Consider the following 21,201-nt stretch of genomic DNA (forward strand, 5'->3'; position numbering starts at 1 on the left):
GCAGAAAGTACTGCAGAACGCACTATAGACCAAAACACTATAGACTAAAGCACTATAGATGTGGTACTGTTCACGCAGATATGCCCGTCGGTTCTGAATCGGATGGTGTGGAGAGGGGGACCATTACCGTACTGTTCACCGGTGACTTGCCCACAGCCAGTCATCGGATCTCAATCCCCCCTCGCCCTAAATCGCTTGGCTCGCCGACAACATTTCCTTCTCCGAGCTCACTCACAGAGTCATAGCGGAGAGGGATGGGAAGTGGACCTGACCCGTCGGTGGAGGGGGGTGTGACGGATGCTGGAGCCTTTGAGGCACTGGCGGGTGGTGCAGTAAAGCCATCATCATTTATCACTCCTCAAAGCATCTTCAACAGACGTGCAACGCGCGGCACGCTAAAAAACAGTATACATCGCCGGGTGAGCCAGCTTTTGCGCGCGGCGATGCGCTGGCTCTAGCGGCCGCCGTAAAATAAAGCGCGCCCGAACCGCTCCAGGAGACACATTATATTTCTTTTTTTTGTACTACGACTCGATATACATTTGGCTCTGATAGTATATAGATAAACGATAGATAGTTCATAGCCTCCTCCTACGATGCATAGATAGTGTATAGATAGTTCATAGCCTCCTCCTACGATAAATAGATAAAACGAAAAACTACTACTACTCGTCATCCTCCGACTCGGACTCCGCCTCGGTGATGTCCTCCTCCGACGTCTGAATGAAGGCGTCAAGGAACCGCTCGTCGTTGAAGCCCCAGGACGACGCATCTCCTAGCGCAATGTTGAATTCAGCGGCCGCCTTCCGCGTTCACCTGTCATCGCAATAGGCGGCTCGCTCCGCCCTCCTCTCGGCGAAGAACTGTTGCTCGGTGATGACGTCTTGAGGGAAGCATTGGCGTCACAGCGCCATGGCTTCCTCGTCCATCTCGGCCAGGCTGAGACAGTGCTCCCGCCTCCGGTTCTCGCGATGATCCTCGTCGGTGATAAGCCGCGGGGGAGGCGCCAACTCCTGCACCCGCTCCCGCGTCGCCACATCCGGGAAGTTCACGTCCCAACGGGACCGCCGGAGGCACCACGCCACCGCGTCGTACGCACGGGCGGCCTTGTGGGCGGTGTCGAAGGTGCCGAGGCCAAGGCGCACGTCGCTGGACCGAATCTCGGGGTAGGTGCCGGACGGGCACGCACGGACGCCGCGGTAGCCCGAAGCTCCCCGGCGGCGCGGTGGTGGCGCGTCGACGGCGAGGCGAGAAAGTGGTAGATGGAGCGAGGAGAGAGCGGCAGAGGGCGTGTGGCGATGTGGACAGCGATGGAACGGTGCGTAGCTAGCGCTGCATTTTATAGGCGCGCCGGAAGCGGCGCGCCAAATCTAGCGCGCGACCGCCCACTTTTTCCCGCGCGCGGGCAATTGTTTCCCGTGCGCCTGATTTTTCCGCCTTCGCTGGAGCGCGAGAAACCGTCCGCCGCGCGCGTTTTTTGCAGCCACTGTTGGAGATGCTCTGGATGACCACACCCATAGAGGAGGCACCTCATCCTCGACCTTCCTCACGCCCTTGGCGGAGCTCCGACGCTCAAACTGACGTCGTCCAACGTTGGCGGTCTCCTCGCCGCCTCCGTGAAAGTTTCCCATGTGTGGCTTGTGATGCCTCCATTGCTAGGTGTGGAGGTTCACTAGTGAAAAAGATGCTAGCCACAACTTTCGTTGGTGACATGGCATTTTACATCCGCGTGAGCACTATTTTTTTTAAATAGTGCTGCCGTACGCCAAATCAACACCCCAGCTTTACAAGCATAGTGCCGGCGTTGATTGTGTTGTAAACGCCACAAATCTATTGGCCCATATGCACTCACTGTTTGGAAACTACTAGAGACCTTGGTTTTCTTTGCACGCCATAGTTATTTTATTAGTGCTGGTGTTCTTTTTCTTTGCACGCCAGAAACACTTTTCCAATTTGATCAAATATTTTAAGTATATAATTATATTATGCTTTTTTTATCATCATTATTTTTACCGTTTTTATCATTTTAGGAATTTATTTTTTACCACCAGTTCAAATTTTGAGTCTTTTATTTTGTCAAGTCTTTCATTAATTTTAGTCTTTTTTTATTTGACCTATGATGAGCTATGGCGCTGCCACTTTATCCAACGCCAGCAATAACCTATCTGAGTCAACTTAGTAAAATACTAAGAGTTGTAGTCTCGTGTTAAAGACGTGCATTTGCAGTCAGGAGAGACACTTACAATTGCATGTCTAGTGGAATTCCTTACAAAAACACCTTAAAGGTGCAGTCAGGGACGTCACTTGGAGTTACGTGCCTAGTGATGGACATTCAACTTCCCACCTCCCCAACAAAAAGCACCACAAAGTCGTAGTTAGTGACAACACTTACAATTGCATGCCTACTGGCAGACGCGCAACAACCCCTCTCGACAAAACACCACATAATTGCAATTGCATTGAAGACATACAGTTGCCAGTTGGAGGCGACAGTTGCAGTTGCATGCCTAGTGGCAAACATGCAACTATCCTCTCCTTGAAAAAATACCTCATAGTTGAAGCGAAGCGCGACACTTGCAGTTGCGTGCCTAGTAGCACACATGCAATTGCCCTCCTCCTCGACAAAAACACCACAAAGTTGTAGTCGGTGACAATACTTACAATTGCATGCCTAGTGGTAGTCATGCAACAACGTCTCCTTGATAAAACACAACATAATCGCAGTTGCAGTTGGGGCGACACTTGCAATTGCATGCCTAGTGGTAGACATGCAACTACCCCTCTCCTTGAAAAAAACACCTTAGAGTTGCAGCCAGAGCAACACTTGCAGTTGCGTGCCTAGTGGCACACATGCAACTGCTCTTGACTCCTGAAAAATCACCACTAAGTTATAGTCGCGTAGAAGACTATAGTTGCAGTCGAGGGGGATTGTGCAACCAAATGGAAATATTTTCAAATTGAAACGTAAAAGTAGTTGTTTAATAAAATATTGAAAGCAAAATGGGTAGCAACAATATTCTCGTTAGAAATGATTAATTAAAATATAAAAGAAAACAAGAAAAAGGTGAAAAAATGAAGAAGAAAAACAATGCGATGAGGATCACATGAAAAAAAACACAATAAATCTTTAAACCCCTTATTTTGAAAATACCATCTCAAATGATATGAACAAATACAAAGTAAAAAAAAGTGCATGAAGAAAAAAAATATACAAAATGGAAATAAGGTTGCATATATGCATACATACATGCGGAATAAACAAGATCATCACGTATTTAAAATAAAAAATTGCAAAAAAATAAACCATTAAAAAGTTTATCTATTTTTGTAAACATTGCAGATTTAAAAAAAATCCAGACACTGGAATACATATTCATCAAACGTTGCCAAACAAAGAAAAATCCAGAAAAGTATGAAAGAAGCAAAAGACTTTCATGCAAAAATAGCAAAAATATTTTAAAAAATTAAAATGAGGACACAAAAATCAATGGAAAGCACACACGTGCTCCTAGCCGTTTATCCAACATTCACTGGAGAACACGAAAAGAAACCCAAGAAAAAACAAAAAAGCCCACAAGTGGTACAAAGGCCCACATCGGTGCAAGAAAAACCCCTTTCTATTAATCTTTCCCTAATATAATAAAGCAGCTACGGTTTCTGGTCGTACGTCATCGGCGTTTTTTGCAGAAAAGCCCCTGCGTTTTCTAGAATTCAACCCGCACTCCTATTTGAAGTTGGAATCCGAGAGAACACTTCCTTTTTGCAAAAACACCCCTGCAAATAAAAGGAAGGGGAGTCGCAGGAGGAGCTCGCCGGCGGCAACGCTTGCCCGGCCGCGGGGATGCTCAGCCGATGCGGGGGTGGCCAGAGGAGAAGGGGCGCAAGAGGGAGAGAGATGGAAGGAAGGGAAGGGCCAACGGGCGGGGCGAGCTGGTGCCCTGCCGGTAGCAGCTGCGCGCGTGTGTGTCGCGTGGCATGGAAGGAAGGGATGGAAGGGCCGGTCGCAGGAGCAGGGGCGGGACGCCGCCGTCGGTTTGTCTGTGGCACACCGCTCCAGACATTGGTGGCTGCCGCCGCGGGGGATTGGGCACCCGCACACGCACGTCGTGGGGCAGACGACGAAGGTTGCAGGGGAGCAGACGAGAGCGCGCTCGTGAAGGTCGAAGTCGGCGAAGTTGACGCCCGTGCCGCGGGGGAGGCGGATCTTGGCTGGGAAAGGGAGGGAGAGGAGCGGCGGTTGCACCTGGTGCGGCGGCGAGGGGTAGTACACACGAGGTCGGAGGCGCGGGAGCAGGGGAGGTCGCTCCCCTGGTGGCGCACGACCGGGTTCGCGGTGGCGCCGGGAAGGAGGTCGTGGTGCCGGCGAAGGAAGAAGCTGGATCAGGGAGGAGGCCGCCGTGCCGGCGGGGAAGAAGCAAGGCGGGAGAGGAGGCCACCGTGCCAGCGAGGAAGAAGCCTGGCGGGAGAGGAGGCCGCGGTGCCGACGGGGGAAGAAGCCGGGAGGGGGAGGAGGCCGCGGTGCCAGCGGGGGGTGGGGCGGCGCGGCTCCCCGGCAGGGCAGAAGGTGGATCGGGGGGAGGTGCGCCGGGGGAGGAGGGAGGTGGGGGCTGGTGGGAGGAATCGTGGCAGGTGCGAGATGGAGGTGGGGTGCGTGTGGTGCAGTGGTGTTTTTTCTACAATTTTAATAGACGTTTTACACGGCACTGCATCCTTATTTTTGCACAGTGGCAGCGCATGTAAACCACGCGTCGTAAAGCGCATGCATTGTTCAAAATAAATGCTCATTCCTGCCATTATCAATACCCCTTTATGTTCTTTTTTTTCCATTGCAAGATAAATGAAGATGGGCAGGATTATTGCTCGATGTGCCAGTTCAAAATATCTTAGCCCTAACACGGATTCTAATTGATTAAAAGCAAGATTTGTCCCGAATAGAACGCCATCATCTCGCATGTCTTTGAATATCAATGAGTTCAGGTCTTTGGAGAGACAAAATTACACCATACAGAAATCTATGTGCCACGATGTTTAGAATAGCAAGTTTTCTAATCAACGAATGACGGCAAGCTAAACATGCATCCTGAAACCACACGAAAGCTAATATAGAATCTCATTCTGCAAAGCTACCTATGGCCGATTGCTGCAAGTATTCTTCCTGTGGCCAATCAAACCGCACTGCAAGTACGGGAGTTCTCGCGTGCTCCGCAACCCTATACGAAAAATATTCGTTAAAAATTCCCAGAAAATAAAAAAAATCCAAAATTTCGGAATGTAACATGGTTTCCTAATCTACTTCTGTGTGAAATTTCATGAAAAAATACCAAAAAACGTATCAGTGGCGAAGGAATTACTGCCCGGAAAAAATGTACCCAAATAGTGTTTTGCTATAACATAGGAAAAATTTGTCTTTTTTGCCACGAATACGTTTCCTGGTATTTTTTCATCAAATTTCAGACGGGAGTACATCGGAAACCCACGTATGATATCCCAAAATCCCAGATTCTTTTTTTAAATTTCTCAGTATTTTTTTTCTGGTATTGTACGTATAGGGGTGCGGAGCACCCGAGAGCTCTAAATCCTCGTCCTGCCTTTGGGGCATCACATCTCCGTGACGAATACTATTTTTATAGTTGTTGGGCCGGTTCGGCCGGTTAGGCCTTGGACCGGCTGGCACTATTATTGCTGCTGCTGCTACGTTCACTGGGCCGGCCCACTGAGCATTGCTGAACAGATTCTCAATTTTCAAAAAAGAAAAAGGAAGAGAAAAGAAAAATATCCCCTCAAATATATTCTGATTGAGCTGAAAATTCCAAATAATATGACTTTGACTAAAATTTTATAAATCATAAAATCTTTGTGGATTCAAAATATTCATAAAACATTTGCATATTCAGAAAGTTTGGGAAATAAGAAAGTGTTCATGAGTTTTTAAAAAAGTTTGTGTGTTAAAAAATGTGAAGGTAATTGAACAAAATGTTCGCCAAAATGTTATCAGTGAAGCAGCAAAATGTTGTCATGGTCTTTGAAGATTAAGATTTTTTTCTCCCGTTGTAACGCACGGATCCTTTTGCTAGTATTAATGAAATTTGGTGAAAAGTGTTAATAGTAATGAAAATCAGAGAGATCGCCCTTTTCTCAAAAAGAGAAAAATACCACAGCTTCGCACCTGCCGCCTCTTCCCTGGCCTGGGTCGGCATCTTGCATGATTGCATCGGGATTCGGGACAACGATGTTTTTCTTTTTCTTTTGCCGGTATCGGGACAACGATGTTGCTGTTCTGTCCATGCATTCATGCATGCTGGGCGCGTCGAAAGCAGATATTTCCGATATGATCTCCGTCCCGCCGTGCAACAACCATCGCTCAATGCCTGAATCGTACCACCACCACATGAATTATATCCACTCCGTTGTCCTCCAGCCGGCCTCGTCGTTCCATGCGCAGCTCTGCCACATGGCTTCCAGTCCTTCGTATCGCCGCCGTACGTGTCCGGTCGTCCAGACATGCATGGTCACCCCGCCGCAGATTCTTCAGCGGTGCGTATCCATCAGGCGAAATTTGTCTTGTGTGGATCCTGCGGATCAACTTAAGTTCACCGCTAGCTATCTGGTCGTTGCACACACATGTAGCGTCCGTTCGCTCTGCCAGGCTAGCTAGCCCTCATGGCATCTCTTCAGCTCGACTCTACACTACTCCTCTGCCTCCTCTTCGTGGTATCTTGCTTCACCATCGTCGCGAGAGGCTTCCGATATGGCCGCCGGAGTGCGCAGCCACCTTCGCCACCTGGGCTGCCTATCATCGGCAACCTGCTCCAGTTCGGGCGGGGCCGCCATCACCGGACGCTGGAGGCCCTAGCTCGGCGCCACGGCCCGCTCATCCTCCTCCGCATCGGCGCCGTGCGGGCCGTCGTGGTTTCCTCGGCCCCGCTCGCCGACGCGGTGCTCAGGACCCAGGACCACGTCTTCTGCAGCCGCCCGCAGCAGTACATGACCCGCGGCACGTTCTACGGCTGCCGGGACGTCGCCTTCAGCGCCTACAGCGAGCGCTGGCGCCAACTACGCCGCATCGCCGTGGTGCACCTCCTCAGCGTGAAGCGGGTCGACTCCTTCCGCGCCCTCCGGGAGGAGGAGGCCGCGCGCTTCGTGGGACGGGTCCGGGCGGCCAGTGGCGCCCAGGAGGACGGCGGCAAACGCCCGGGGGTCAACGTCACCGAGCTCATCATCACCCTAACCTACTCCGTGATCTCGCGGGCGGCTTTCGGGCACAAGCTTGGCGGCGTCGAGCCGGCCAAGGTCCTCTTCATCCTCGCGTCGAGCCCCGTTGCCCAGTCCACTAGCCACCCTAATCTCGGGAACACGTCGCTCACGGCGACGGCGGCCAAGCTCGACATTATTATGGAGAGGACCATCACGGAGCACGAGGAGGACCCAGGAAACGACGGCGAGGCTCGGGACCTCCTGGACGACTTGCTCTCGATCGCTAAGGATGGCGACCAGGGGTTTAAGCTGGACCGGATTGATGTGAAGGGACTTATCTTGGTAAGTGAAATTAATTTGTTTTGTTCGAGAAACGCTAAGTATTAATCTGAGAACAAGAATTGGTTGCCGGTTTTGTAGATCAGCAGTATATGTGGCACCAGCTGCCACTAGGAGTAGGAGCAGCCAGAGTACATGCTTATTAGCTTATATCTTGGCATTGTATTGCATCTGCAGGACATGTTCATAGGTGGCACCGACACGACCTACAAGACGATAGAATGGACCATGGCGGAGCTCATCAAGAATCCAAGAGAAATGGCAAAGGTGCAATCAGAGGTGAGACAGGTTGCAGCAGGCGCGCATGGAGGAGTCCTCGAGGAGGAGCTGGGGAAGATGAACCTCCTGCAGGCGGCCATGAAAGAGACATTGCGGCTATACCCAGCAGTGCCGCTCCTCCTCCCACGCGAGTCGATTCAAGATGCACAGCTGCACGGTTATGCCATCCCGGCCAAAACCAATGTCATGGTTAACACGTGGGCCATCGGGAGGGATAACGAGTCGTGGGAGAACGCCGAGGAGTTCCGGCCAGAAAGGTTCCTGGGCGGAACCATTGACTACAATGGCAAGGATCCCCGGTTCCTACCGTTCGGTGCAGGGAGGAGGGGTTGCCCCGGTATGGCCTTTGGGACGCGCCTCGTGGAGCTCACGTTAGCTAACATGATGTACCATTTCGACTAAGAGTTACCGGGTGGCCAGGATCCAGACTCATTTGAGGTTGTTGAGGCTAGCGGGGTGTCGACAGGCCTTAAGTCTGCCATGATCTTTGGCGTAAAACCTCTTTAAGCATACATGGACTATGTTAGAGTAAGTGCTAATTAGTTCCCCAATAGCAATTAAATAAAGGACAAAATTAATCGGCAAACATCATGAATTTTGCTTGTGTCCGAACGCTTCACGTGTCGCCTGATCCCTCTGTCTTCCGCACTTCTTTCCTGCCGCATCGAGAACACGCTTTTGAAGCATTTTTCCCCTTGCGCTGCCACTCTCTGATGTCTTGTCTCTACGTGGAGGGGGGAGGCGGCGATGTATTGGATGCGGGATGCTGTTGGGCCGATGATGAGGTTGTGGGTGCAGCAGGGTTGATTCCACGAAGTAGGAGTGTGCCTCCCTGCGTTTCAACAGTGTGACGAAAATCACGGCGGCGGCAATTAATTTCACTGAGCCGCGTGCCACCGATGTTGGAGTGGTAGCGAGTCCAGTTGAAAGCCTAGTTCATATTAATTATTTATATTATGATTATTATTTTCACGAGTTATGAGTTAAAGTTACAACTGATTTTTTAAACAACTATATAATTTTCTTTTTACCACAGGTTATAACCTTTTTTAAACAACTTTATAACTTTTTAGCACAAGTTATAACTGAATCTTTAGAATACTCGGTCCCACTGATGCTAAGTCAGCACGGGCCTGCATTTCGCTAAGCTAAGCTGATCTGATCACGCGAATACGCCGCCGCACGCCTGCCCGACTCACGGCTCTTGGCCGGTCAGCATAAGTGCATCGCGTCGGGACGGCGATGTTGCCGTGCATGCGCAGTGTGCGGATCGAGCGGCAGATTCCCGGGCCTTCCCCGTCATCCTCCAGCCACGCATTAGAGATCTCCAGCCGCGCGTCCAACAGATCTTTTTAGGCGATTTTTTAACATTCGCGAGCGAAAATCGGTCTAGTCGCGTCCCATGATCTCATTTAGCGTCGGTTTAGGCCAGAATAACAGCCGGCGCTCCCGAGCCGAACCCGGCGCGCTGGGGGCGCCGGCACAAGCGAAAAGGGGAGTGGGGCCGCTCCGTCGGCGAGAGGAGGACCTATATCATTAGGAGAATGATGTGATGGACAAGACCCAATCCTAAGCATAGCACAAAGATTGTGTAGTTCGTTTGCTAGAGCTTTTCCAATGTCAAGTATCTTTTCCTTAGACCATGAGATCTTGTAACTCCCGGATGCTGTAAGAGTGCTTTGGGTGTACCAAACGTCACAACGTAACTGGGTGACTATAAAGGTACACTACAGGTATCTCTGAAAGTGTCTGTTGGGTTGACACGGATCGAGACTGGGATTTGTCACTCCGTATGACGGAGAGGTATCTCTGGGTCCACTCGGTAATGCATCATCATAATGAGCTCAAAGTGACCAAGTGGTTGGTCACGGGATCATGCATTACGGTACGAGTAAAGTGACTTGCCGGTAACGAGATTGAACAAGGTATTGGGATACCGATGATCGAATCTCGGGCAGGTAACGTACCGATTGACAAAGGGAATTGTATACGGGATTGATTGAATCCTCAACATCGTGGTTCATCCGATGAGATCATCGTGAAACATGTGGGAGCCAACATGGGTATCCAGATGAAGGAAATATGCCCTAGAGGCAATAATAAAGTATTATATATTTCCTTATATCATGATAAATGTTTATTATTCATGCTAGAATTGTATTAACCGGAAACATAATACATGTGTGAATACATAGACAAACAGAGTTTCACTAGTATGCCTCTACCAGACTAGCTCGTTAATCAAAGATGGTTATGTTTCCTAGCCATAGACATGAGTTGTCATTTGATTAACGGGATCACCTCATTAGGAGAATGACGTGATTGACATGACCCATTACGTTAGCTTAGCACCCGATCGTTTAGTATGTTGCTATTGCTTTCTTCATGGCTTATACATGTTCATATGACTATGAGATTATGCAACTCCCGTTTACCGGAGGAACACTTTGTGTGCTACCAAACGTCACAACGTAAATGGGTGATTATAAAGGTGCTCTACAGGTGTCTCCAAAGGTACTTGTTGGGTTGGCGTATTTCGAGATTAGGATTTGTCACTCCGATTGTCGGAGAGGTATCTCTGGGCCCACTCGGTAATGCACATCACTATAAGCCTTGCAAGCATTGTGACTAATGAGTTAGTTGCGGGATGATGTATTACGGAACGAGTAAAGAGACTTGCCGGTAACGAGATTGAACTAGGTATCGAGATACCGACGATCGAATCTCGGGCAAGTAACATACCGATGACAAAGGGAACAATGTATGTTGTTATGCGGTCTGACCGATAAAGATCTTCGTAGAATATGTGGGAGCCAATATGGGCATCCAGGTCCCGCTATTGGTTATTGACCGGAGAGGTGTCTCGGTCATGTGTACATAGTTCTCGAACCCGAAGGGTCCGCACGCTTAAAGTTACGATGACAGTTATATTATGAGTTTATCAGTTTTGATGTACCGAAGGTTGTTCGGAGTCCCGGATGTGATCACGGACATGACGAGGAGTCTCGAAATGGTCGAGACATAAAGATTGATATATTGGACGACTATATTCGGACACCGGAAGTGTTCCGGAGAAGTTTCGGATTAAACCGGAGTGCCGGAGGGTTACCGGTACCCCCCGGGGAAGTATTGGGCCTTAGTGGGCCTTGAGGGGAGAGAGAGGGCAGCAGCCAGGAGGTGGCGCACCCCCTCCCAGGAGGAGTCCTAGTTGGACTAGGAGAGGGGGGCGCAACCCCCTTTCCCTCTCCCTCTCCCTCTCTTTCTTTCCCCCCTTCTTTTCCTAGTAGGACTAGGAAAGGGGAGTCCTACTCCTACTAGGAGGAGGACTCCCCCCTCTCTTTGGCGCGCCAAGGGCAGCCGGTCTCCCCCTTGCTCCTTTATATACGGGGGCACCTCTAGACACACTTGATATACGATATTTTAGCCGTGTGCGGTGCCCCCCTCCACCAGATTACACCTCGATAATACCGTTCCGGAGCTTAGGCGAAGCCCTGCATCGGTGGAACATCATCATCGTCACCACGCCGTCGTGCTGACGAAACTCTCCCTCAACACTCGGCTGGATCGGAGTTCGAGGGACGTCATCGAGCTGAACGTGTGTAGAACTTGGAGGTGCCGTACGTTCGGTACTTGATCGGTCGGATCGTGAAGACGTACGACTACATCAACCGCGTTGTGATAACGCTTCCGCTGTCGGTCTACGAGGGTACGTGGACAACACTCTCCCCTCTCGTTGCTATGCATCACCATGATCTTGCGTGTGCGTAGGAATTTTTTTGAAATTACTACATTCCCCAACACCAGATCCCGCTGTTGGTTATTGACCGGAGAGTCGTCTCCGTCATGTTTGCATGTCTCCCGAACCCGTAGGGTCTACACACTTAAGGTTCGGTGACGCTAGGGTTGTAGAGATATTAGTATGCGGAAACCCGAAAGTTGTTCGGAGTCCCGGATGAGATCCCGGACGTCACGAGGAGTTCCGGAATGGTCCGGAGGTGAAGAATTATATATAGGAAGTCCAGTTTCGGCCACCGGGAAAGTTTCGGGGGTTATCGGTATTGTACCGGGACCACCGGAAGGGTCCCGGGGGTCCACCGGGTGGGGCCGCCTGTCCCAGAGGGCCCCATGGGCTGAAGTGGGGAGGGGAACCAGCCACTGGTGAGCTGGTGCGCCCCCCTTGGGCCTCCCCTGCGCCTAGGGTTGGAAACCCTGGGGGTGGGGGGCGCCCCACTTGGCTTGGGGGGCAAGCCACCCCCTTGGCCGCCGCCCCTCCCTCAGATGGGATCTCCAGGGGGCCGGCGCCCCCCAGGGCCCCTATAAATAGTTGGGGGGGAGGGAGGGCAGCCGCACCACAGCCCCTGGCGCCTCCCTCTCCCTCCCGTGACACCTCTCCTTCCCGCTTGTGCTTGGCGAAGCCCTGCCGGGATCCCCGCTACTTCCACCACCACGCCGTCGTGCTGCTGGATCTCCATCAACCTCTCCTTCCCCCTTGCTGGATCAAGAAGGAGGAGACGTCGCTGCTCCGTACGTGTGTTGAACGCGGAGGTGCTGTCCGTTCGGCGCTCGGTCATCGGTGATTTGGATCACGACGAGTACGACTCCATCAACCCCGTTCACTTGAACGCTTCCGCTCGCGATCTACAAGGGTATGTGGATGCACTCCTTCCTTCTCGTTGCTAGTAAACTCCATAGATGGATCTTGGTGATGCGTAGAAAATTTTAAAATTCTGCAACGATCCCCAACAGTGGCATCATGTGCCAGCCCTATGCGTAGTTTCTATGCACGAGTAGAACACAAAGCAGTTGTGGGCGTAGATGTTGTCAATTTTTCTTGCCACTACTAGTCTTATCTTGTTTCGGCGGTATTGTGGGATGAAGCGGCCCGGACCGACCTTACACGTACGCTTATGTGAGACAGGTTCCACCGACTGACATGCACTAGTTGCATAAGGTGGCTAGCGGGTGTCTGTCTCTCCCACTTTAGTCGGAACGGATTCGATGAAAAGGGTCCTTATGAAGGGTAAATAGAAATTGTCATATCACGTTGTTGTTTTACGTAGGTAAGAAATGTTCTTGCTAGAAACCTATAGAAGCCACGTAAAAACTTGCAACAACAATTAGAGGACGTCTAACTTGTTTTTGCAGCATGTGCCTTGTGATGTGATATGGCCAAAAGGATGTGATGAATGAGATATATGTGATGTATGAGATTGATCATGTTCTTGTAATAGGAATCACGACTTGCATGTCGATGAGTATGACAACCGGCAGGAGCCATAGGAGTTGTCTTTATTTTTTGTATGACCCGCGTGTCATTGAATAACGCCATGTAAATTACTTTACTTTATTGCTAAACACGTTAGCCATAGAAGTAGAAGTAATCGTTGGCGTGATAACTTCGTGAAGACACGATGATGGAGATCATGGTGTCATGCCGGTGACGAAGATGATCATGGCGCCCCGAAGATGGAGATCAAAGGAGCAAAATGATATTGGCCATATCATGTCACTATTTGATTGCATGTGATGTTTATCATGTTTTACATCTTATTTGCTTAGAACGACGGTAGTAAGTAAGATGATCCCTTATAATAATTTCAAGAAAGAGTTCCCCCTAACTGTGCACTGTTGCGAAGGTTCGTTGTTTCGAAGCACCACGTGATGATCGGGTGTGATAGATTCTAACGTTCGCATACAACGGGTGTTGACGAGCCTAGCATGTACAGACATGGCCTCGGAACACACGCAATACACTTAGGTTGACTTGACGAGCCTAGCATGTACAGACATGGCCTCGGAACACGGAAGACCGAAAGGTCGAGCATGAGTCGTATAGAAGATACGATCAACATGAAGATGTTCACCGATATTGACTAGTCCGTCTCACGTGATGATCGGACACGGCCTAGTTGACTCGGATCATGTTTCACTTAGATGACTAGAGGGATGTCTATCTGAGTGGGAGTTCATTGAATAATTTGATTAGATGAACTTAATTATCATGAACTTAGTATAAAATCTTTACAATATGTCTTGTAGATCAACTGGCCCATGTTGCCCTCAACTTCAACGCGTTCCTAGAGAAAACCAAGCTGAAAGATGATGGCAGCAACTATACGGACTGGGTCCGGAACCTGAGGATCATCCTCATAGCCGCCAAGAAAGATTATGTCCTAGAAGCACCGCTAGGTGAAGCACCCATCCCAGAGAACCAAGACGTTATGAACGCTTGGCAATCACGTGCTGATGATTACTCCCTCGTTCAGTGTGGCATGCTTTACAGCTTAGAACCGGGGCTCCAAAAGCGTTTTGAGAAACACGGAGCATATGAGATGTTCGAAGAGCTGAAAATGGTTTTCCAAGCTCATGCCGGGTCGAGAGATATGAAGTCTCCGACAAGTTCTTCAGTTGTAAAATGGAGGAAAATAGTTCTGTCAGTGAGCACATACTCAAAATGTCTGGGTTACACAACCGCTTGTCTCAGCCGGGAGTTAATCTCCCGGATGACGCGGTCATTGACAGAATCCTTCAGTCGCTTCCATCGAGCTACAAGAGCTTTGTGATGAACTTCAATATGCAGGGGATGGAAAAGACCATTCCTGAGGTATATTCAATGCTGAAATCAGCGGAGGTGGAGATCAAAAAGGAACATCAAGTGTTGATGTTGAATAAAACCACTAAGTTCAAGAAAGGCAAGGGTAAGAAGAACTTCAAGAAGGACGGCAAGGGATTTGCCGCGCCCGGTAAGGCAGTTGCCGGGAAGAAGCCAAAGAATGGACCCAAGCCTGAGACTGAGTGCTTTTATTGTAAGGGAAGTGGTCACTGGAAGTGGAACTGCCCCAAATACTTAGCGTACAAGAAGGCCGGCAACACCAAAGGTATATGTGATATACATGTAATTGATGTGTACCTTACCAGTACTCGTAGTAGCTCCTGGGTATTTGATACCGGTGCGGTTGCTCATATTTGTAACTCAAAACAGGAGCTGCAGAATAAACGGAGACTGGCATAGGACGAGGTGACGATGCGCGTTGGGAATGGTTCCAAGGTCGATGTGATCACCGTCGGCACGCTACCTCTACATTTACCTACGGGATTAGTTTTAAACCTCAATAATTGTTATTTAGTGCCAGCTTTGAGCATGAACATTGTATCTGGATCTCGTTTAATGCGAGATGGCTACTCATTTAAATCCGAGAATAATGGTTGTTCTATTTATATGAGAGATATGTTTTATGGTCATGCCCCGCTGGTCAATGGTTTATTCTTAATGAATCTCGAACGTGATGTTACACATATTCATAGTGTGAATACCAAAAGATGTAAAGTTGATAACGATAGTCCCACATACTTGTGGCACTGCCGCCTTGGTCACATTGGTGTCAAACGCATGAAGAAGCTCCATGCAGATGGACTTTTGGAGTCTCTTGATTACGAATTATTTGACACGTGCGAACCATGCCTCATGGGTAAGATGACCAAGACTCCGTTCTCCGGAACAATGGAGCGAGCAACCAACTTATTGGAAATCATACATACCGATGTGTGCGGTTCAATGAGTGTTGAGGCTCGCGGAGGCTATCGTTATGTTCTCACTCTCACTGATGACTTAACTAGATATGGGTATGTCTACCTAATGAAACACAAGTCTGAGACCTTTGAAAGGTTCAAGGAATTTCAGAGTGAGGTTGAGAATCAACGTGACAGGAAAATAAAGTTCTTACGATCAGATCGTGGAGGGGAATATTTAAGTCACGAATTTGGCACACACTTAAGGAAATGTGGAATAGTTTCACAACTCACGCCGCCTGGAACACCTCAGCGAAATGGTGTGTCTGAACGTTGTAATCGCACTCTATTGGATATGGTGCGATCTATGATGTCTCTTACCGATCTACCACTCTCATTTTGGGGCTATGCTTTAGAGACTGCCGCATTCACTTTAAATAGGGCTCCGTCGAAATCCGTTGAGACGACACCGTATGAATTATGGTTTGGGAAGAAACCTAAGCTGTCGTTTCTAAAAGTTTGGGGATGCGATGCTTATGTCAAGAAACTTCAACCTGAAAAGCTCGAACCCAAGTCGGAGAAATGCGTCTTCATAGGATACCCTAAGGAAACCATTGGGTATACCTTCTACCTCAGATCCGAAGGCAAGATCTTTGTTGCCAAGAACGGGTCCTTTCTGGAGAAAGAGTTTCTCTCGAAAGAAATAAGTGGGAGGAAAGTAGAACTTGATGAGGTGATAGTCACCCCTTCCGAACCGGAAAGTAGCGCAGAGCGGGAAGATGTTCCTGTGGTGCCTACACCGACTGGGGAGGAAGTTAATGATGATGATCATGAAGCTTCGGATCAAGTTACTGCTGAACTTCGTAGGTCCACAAGGACACGTTCCGCACCAGAGTGGTACGGCAACCCTGTCCTGGAAATCATGTTGTTAGAGAACGGTGAACCTTCGAACTATGAAGAAGCAATGGCGGGCCCAGATTCTGACAACTGGCTAGAAGCCATGAAATCCGAGATAGGATCCATGTATGAAAACAAAGTGTGGACTTTGACAGACTTGCCCGATGATCGGCGAGCGATAGAAAACAAATGGATCTTTAAGAAGAAGACGGACGCGGATGGTAATGTTACCATCTATAAAGCTCGACTTGTCGCTAAGGGTTATCGACAAGTTCAAGGGGTTGACTACGATGATACTTTCTCACCCGTAGTGAAGCTGAAGTCCATCCGAATCATGTTAGCAATTGCCGCATACTATGATTATGAGATATGGCAGATGGACGTCAAAACGGCATTCCTTAACGGCTTTCTTAAGGAAGAATAGTATATGATGCAGCCGGAAGGTTTTGTCGATCCTAAGAATGCTAACAAGGTATGCAAGCTCCAGCGCTCCATCTATGGGCTGGTGCAAGCATCTCGGAGTTGGAACATTCGATTTGATGAGATGATCAAAGCGTTTGGGTTTACACAGACTTATGGAGAAGCCTGTGTTTACAAGAAAGTGAGTGGGAGCTCTGTAGCATTTCTCTTATTATATGTGGATGACATACTATTGATGGGAAATGATATAGAATTCTTGGAAAGTATAAAGGCCTATTTGAATAAGTGTTTTTCAATGAAGGACCTTGGAGAAGCTGCTTATATATTAGGCATCAAGATCTATAGAGATAGATCAAGACGCCTCATTGGTCTTTCACAGAGTACGTACCTTGACAAGATATTGAAGAAGTTCAATATGGATCAGTCCAAGAAGGGGTTCTTGCATGTATTGCAAGGTGTGCAATTGAGCACGGCTCAATGCCCGACCACGGCAGAAGATAGAGAAAAGATGAGTGTCATCCCCTATGCCTCGGCCATAGGGTCTATTATGTATGCCATGCTGTGTACCAGACCGGATGTAAACCTTGCCGTAAGTTTGGTAGGAAGGTACCAAAGTAATCCCGGCATGGAACACTGGACAGCGGTCAAGAATATCCTGAAGTACCTGAAAAGGACTAAGGATATGTTTCTCGTTTATGGAGGTGACGAAGAGCTCGCCGTAAAGGGTTACGTCGATGCTAGCTTCGACACAGATCTGGATGACTCTAAGTCACAAACCGGATACGTGTATATTTTGAATGGAGGGGCAGTAAGCTGGTACAGTTGCAAGCAAAGCGTCGTGGCGGGATCTACATGTGAAGCGGAGTACATGGTGGCCTCAGAGGCAGCGGAAGAAGCAATCTGGATGAAGGAGTTCATTACCGACCTAGGGGTGATTCCCAATGCGTCGGGCCCGATAACTCTCTTCTGTGACAACACTGGAGCTATTGCCCTTGCCAAGGAGCCCAGGTTTCACAGGAAGACCAGGCATATCAAGCGTCGCTTCAACTCCATTCGTGAAAGTGTTCAAAATGGAGACATAGATATTTGTAAAGTACATACGGACCTGAATGTAGCAGATCCGTTGACTAAACCTCTCCCTAGAGCAAAACATGATCAACACCAGAACTGTATGGGTGTTCCAATCATCACAATGTAACTGGATTATTGACTCTAGTGCAAGTGGGAGACTGTTGGAAATATGCCCTAGAGGCAATAATAAAATGGTTATTATTATATTTCCTTGTTCATGATAATTGTCTATTGTTCATGCTATAATTGTGTTATCCGGAAATCGTAATACATGTGTGAATACATAGACCACAATATGTCCCTAGTAAGCCTCTAGTTGACTAGCTCGTTGATCAACAGATAGTCATGGTTTCCTGACTATGGACATTGGATGTCGTTGATAACGGGATCACATCATTAGGAGAATGATGTGATGGACAAGACCCAATCCTAAGCATAGCACAAAGATCGTGTAGTTCGTTTGCTAGAGCTTTTCCAATGTCAAGTATCTTTTCCTTAGACCATGAGATCGTGTAAATCCCGGATGCCGTAAGAGTGCTTTGGGTGTACCAAACGTCACAACGTAACTGGGTGACTATAAAGGTACACTACAGGTATCTCTGAAAGTGTCTGTTGGGTTGACACGGATCGAGACTGGGATTTGTCACTCCGTATGACGGAGAGGTATCTCTGGGCCCACTCGGTAATGCATCATCATAATGAGCTCAAAGTGACCAAGTGGTTGGTCACGGGATCATGCATTACGGTACGAGTAAAGTGACTTGCCGGTAACGAGATTGAACAAGGTATTGGGATACCGACGATCGAATCTCGGGCAAGTAACATACCGATTGACAAAGGGAATTGTATACGGGATTGATTGAATCCTCGACATCGTGGTTCATCTGATGAGATCATCGTGGAACATGTGGGAGCCAACATGGGTATCCAGATCCCGCTGTTGGTTATTGACCGGAGAGTCGTCTCGGTCATGTCTGCATGTCTCCCAAACCCGTAGGGTCTACACACTTAAGGTTCGGTGACGCTAGGGTTGTAGAGATATTAGTATGCGGAAACCAAAAGTTGTTCGGAGTCCCGGACGAGATACCGGACGTCACGAGGAGTTCCGGAATGGTCCGGAGGTGAAGAATTATATATAGGAAGTCCAGTTTCGGCCACCGGGAAAGTTTCGGGGGTTATCGGTATTGTACCGGGACCACCGGAAGGGTTCCGGGGGTCCACCGGGTGGGGCCACCTGTCCCGGAGGGCCCCATGGGCTGAAGTGGGGAGGGGAACCAGCCACTGGTGAGCTGGTGCGCCCCCCTTGGGCCTCCCCTGCGCCTAGGGTTGGAAACCCTGGGGGTGGGGGGCGCCCCACTTGGCTTGGGGGGCAAGCCACCCCCTTTGGCCGCCGCCCCCCCCTCAGATAGGATCTCCAGGGGGCCGGCGCCCCCCAGGGCCCCTATAAATAGTGGGGGGGAGGGAGGGCAGCCGCACCACAGCCCCTAGCGCCTCCCTCTCCCTCCCGTGACACCTCTCCTTCCCGCATGTGCTTGGCGAAGCCCTGCCGGGATCCCCGCTACTTCCACCACCACGCCGTCGTGCTGCTGGATCTCCATCAACCTCTCCTTCCCCCTTGCTGGATCACGAAGGAGGAGACGTCGCTGCTCCGTACGTGTGTTGAACGCGGAGGTGCCGTCCATTCGGCGCTCGGTCATCGGTGATTTGGATCACGACAAGTACGACTCCATCAACCCCGTTCACTTGAACGCTTCCGCTCGCGATCTACAAGGGTATGTAGATGCACTCCTTCCTTCTCGTTGCTAGTAAACTCCATAGATGGATCTTGGTGATGCGTAGAAAATTTTAAAATTCTGCAACGATCCCCAACATGACGGGGCTCCACGCGAGGGTGAAGCGGACGGCGGCCAAGCTCGACAGTTGCAAAGTCATATTGCGCGGTTGCGTGATGTACCGGTACATCCGAGAGCACTCATTTCTGCTGAGATTCGTGCGGATGTATGACCCACTTAGACATATAGTGTTAGTATATTTCTTGTATCTTTTCTTCTAGTCAAATCGGTATCGGCTTAATAGGTCGAAGGTACATTTTTCGTTCATACAAGGTACGCATGCAACTCTGTTCTCTCTCTCTACTCGCAGAACAAATACATAGACTTTATTCCATCATATACAATCTAAAGAAATAATATCTTTTAAACTATAGACATGTTTATGAAACTTTCTATATTTTTGGATTCCTGACATCAAGAACTTTAGAACTAGACCAATTTTGGATACATTTGAAACACATTTAAATTTTTACGTTTCACATTTCATATGTGAAAAAACCCATTCACTAGGAAAAAATTGAAACAAACCTATTTCATTAGAAATACGTGAGAACAACCTTTTTCACAGAAACCTATAAACCCAAATATAAAACTGAATGTCAACTTGTGAAACTGGTTATTTGAAAATGTGTAGTATTTTTTTAAATGAGTAAAATATGTTATTTCATAGATGTGCAATTTGTGGAACAAGCTACTTCAATAATATGAAATTGAAATAGATGTGATTTTTGTGGAACAAGTTAGTGCAAAGTGAAATGTAGTTTCTAAAAGTAAAACAATATGAAGTGAAGTGTCAACTTATGAAACTGACTATTTCAAAACATGTAACAGTTTATTTCAAGACTGTGCAACATGTTATTTTCAAAAATATGCAAATGTAATATATGTGATTTTTTGTGAACTAAGCTAGTGAAAAATGAAATGTAGGTTCTGAAAGTGAAAAACAATCTGAATTGAAATGACAACTTGTGAAACCGTTCATTTGCAAATGTGAAACGGTTTTTTTAAATAGTGAAATATGATCTTTCAAAAATGTGGAATTGAAGTACATATGATTTATCTGAAACAAACCAGTGAAAAGTGAAATGTAAGTTTTGAAAGTAAAAAACAATATAAAATTTAAATGTGAACTGTTGAAACTGATTGAAATTATTTTATTCATAAGATTTCAAGTGGGTGAAAAATGTGAAATGTGTTTCATGAATTTTAAACCATTTAATGTATCCAAAATTGGTCTTGTTTTAAAGGTCTTTGTGACATGAGTTCAAATATATAAAGAAATTTGAAATCGAAAGTTTGGTTTAAGAGATATGAATGATCTTAAGTTAGCAAAGGTGAAATAAATTGATGAATTAGTGTGGGAGAGAGAAGAGAGAGAATGGAAAACACATGCATGCAAGACCCTGTGGGGGTGTTTGGTTCAGGGACTTTTTAGTCCCAGAGACTAGAAAAAGTCCCTAGGAACCAAACGGGAGGGACTTTTTCTACAGAGACTAGAAAAAGACTCTACTAGAGAGTGTTTTTTGATTAGTCCCTGGGACTAGAAAAAGTCCTAGGACTTTTGAACCAAACACCCCCTGTGTCATCTGACCAAAACCTGGCATTGACAGGACCGATGTACCCTGTTTGCAGGTTGTATAACTATGTATTCTCAAAACAG

The 21,201-nt window shown here is 48.1% G+C and overlaps 1 protein-coding gene across 1 annotated transcript; it reads left to right on the forward strand.

Moving 5' to 3' along the window:
- Window positions 1–6,638: 6,638 nt before the first annotated feature.
- On the forward strand, window positions 6,639–8,391 carry LOC123172856 (cytochrome P450 71A1). The gene is made up of 2 exons (XM_044589762.1): window positions 6,639–7,536; window positions 7,711–8,391. Exons 1-2 carry the CDS (start codon window positions 6,661–6,663, stop codon window positions 8,212–8,214), a joined length of 1,380 nt encoding a protein of 459 aa, XP_044445697.1. The 5' UTR covers window positions 6,639–6,660; the 3' UTR covers window positions 8,215–8,391.
- The last annotated feature ends 12,810 nt before the right edge of the window (window positions 8,392–21,201 follow it).

The sequence above is a fragment of the Triticum aestivum genome, chromosome 1D (assembly GCF_018294505.1).
Source record: "Triticum aestivum cultivar Chinese Spring chromosome 1D, IWGSC CS RefSeq v2.1, whole genome shotgun sequence".
In the NCBI taxonomy this organism is placed as follows: Eukaryota; Viridiplantae; Streptophyta; class Magnoliopsida; order Poales; family Poaceae; genus Triticum; species Triticum aestivum.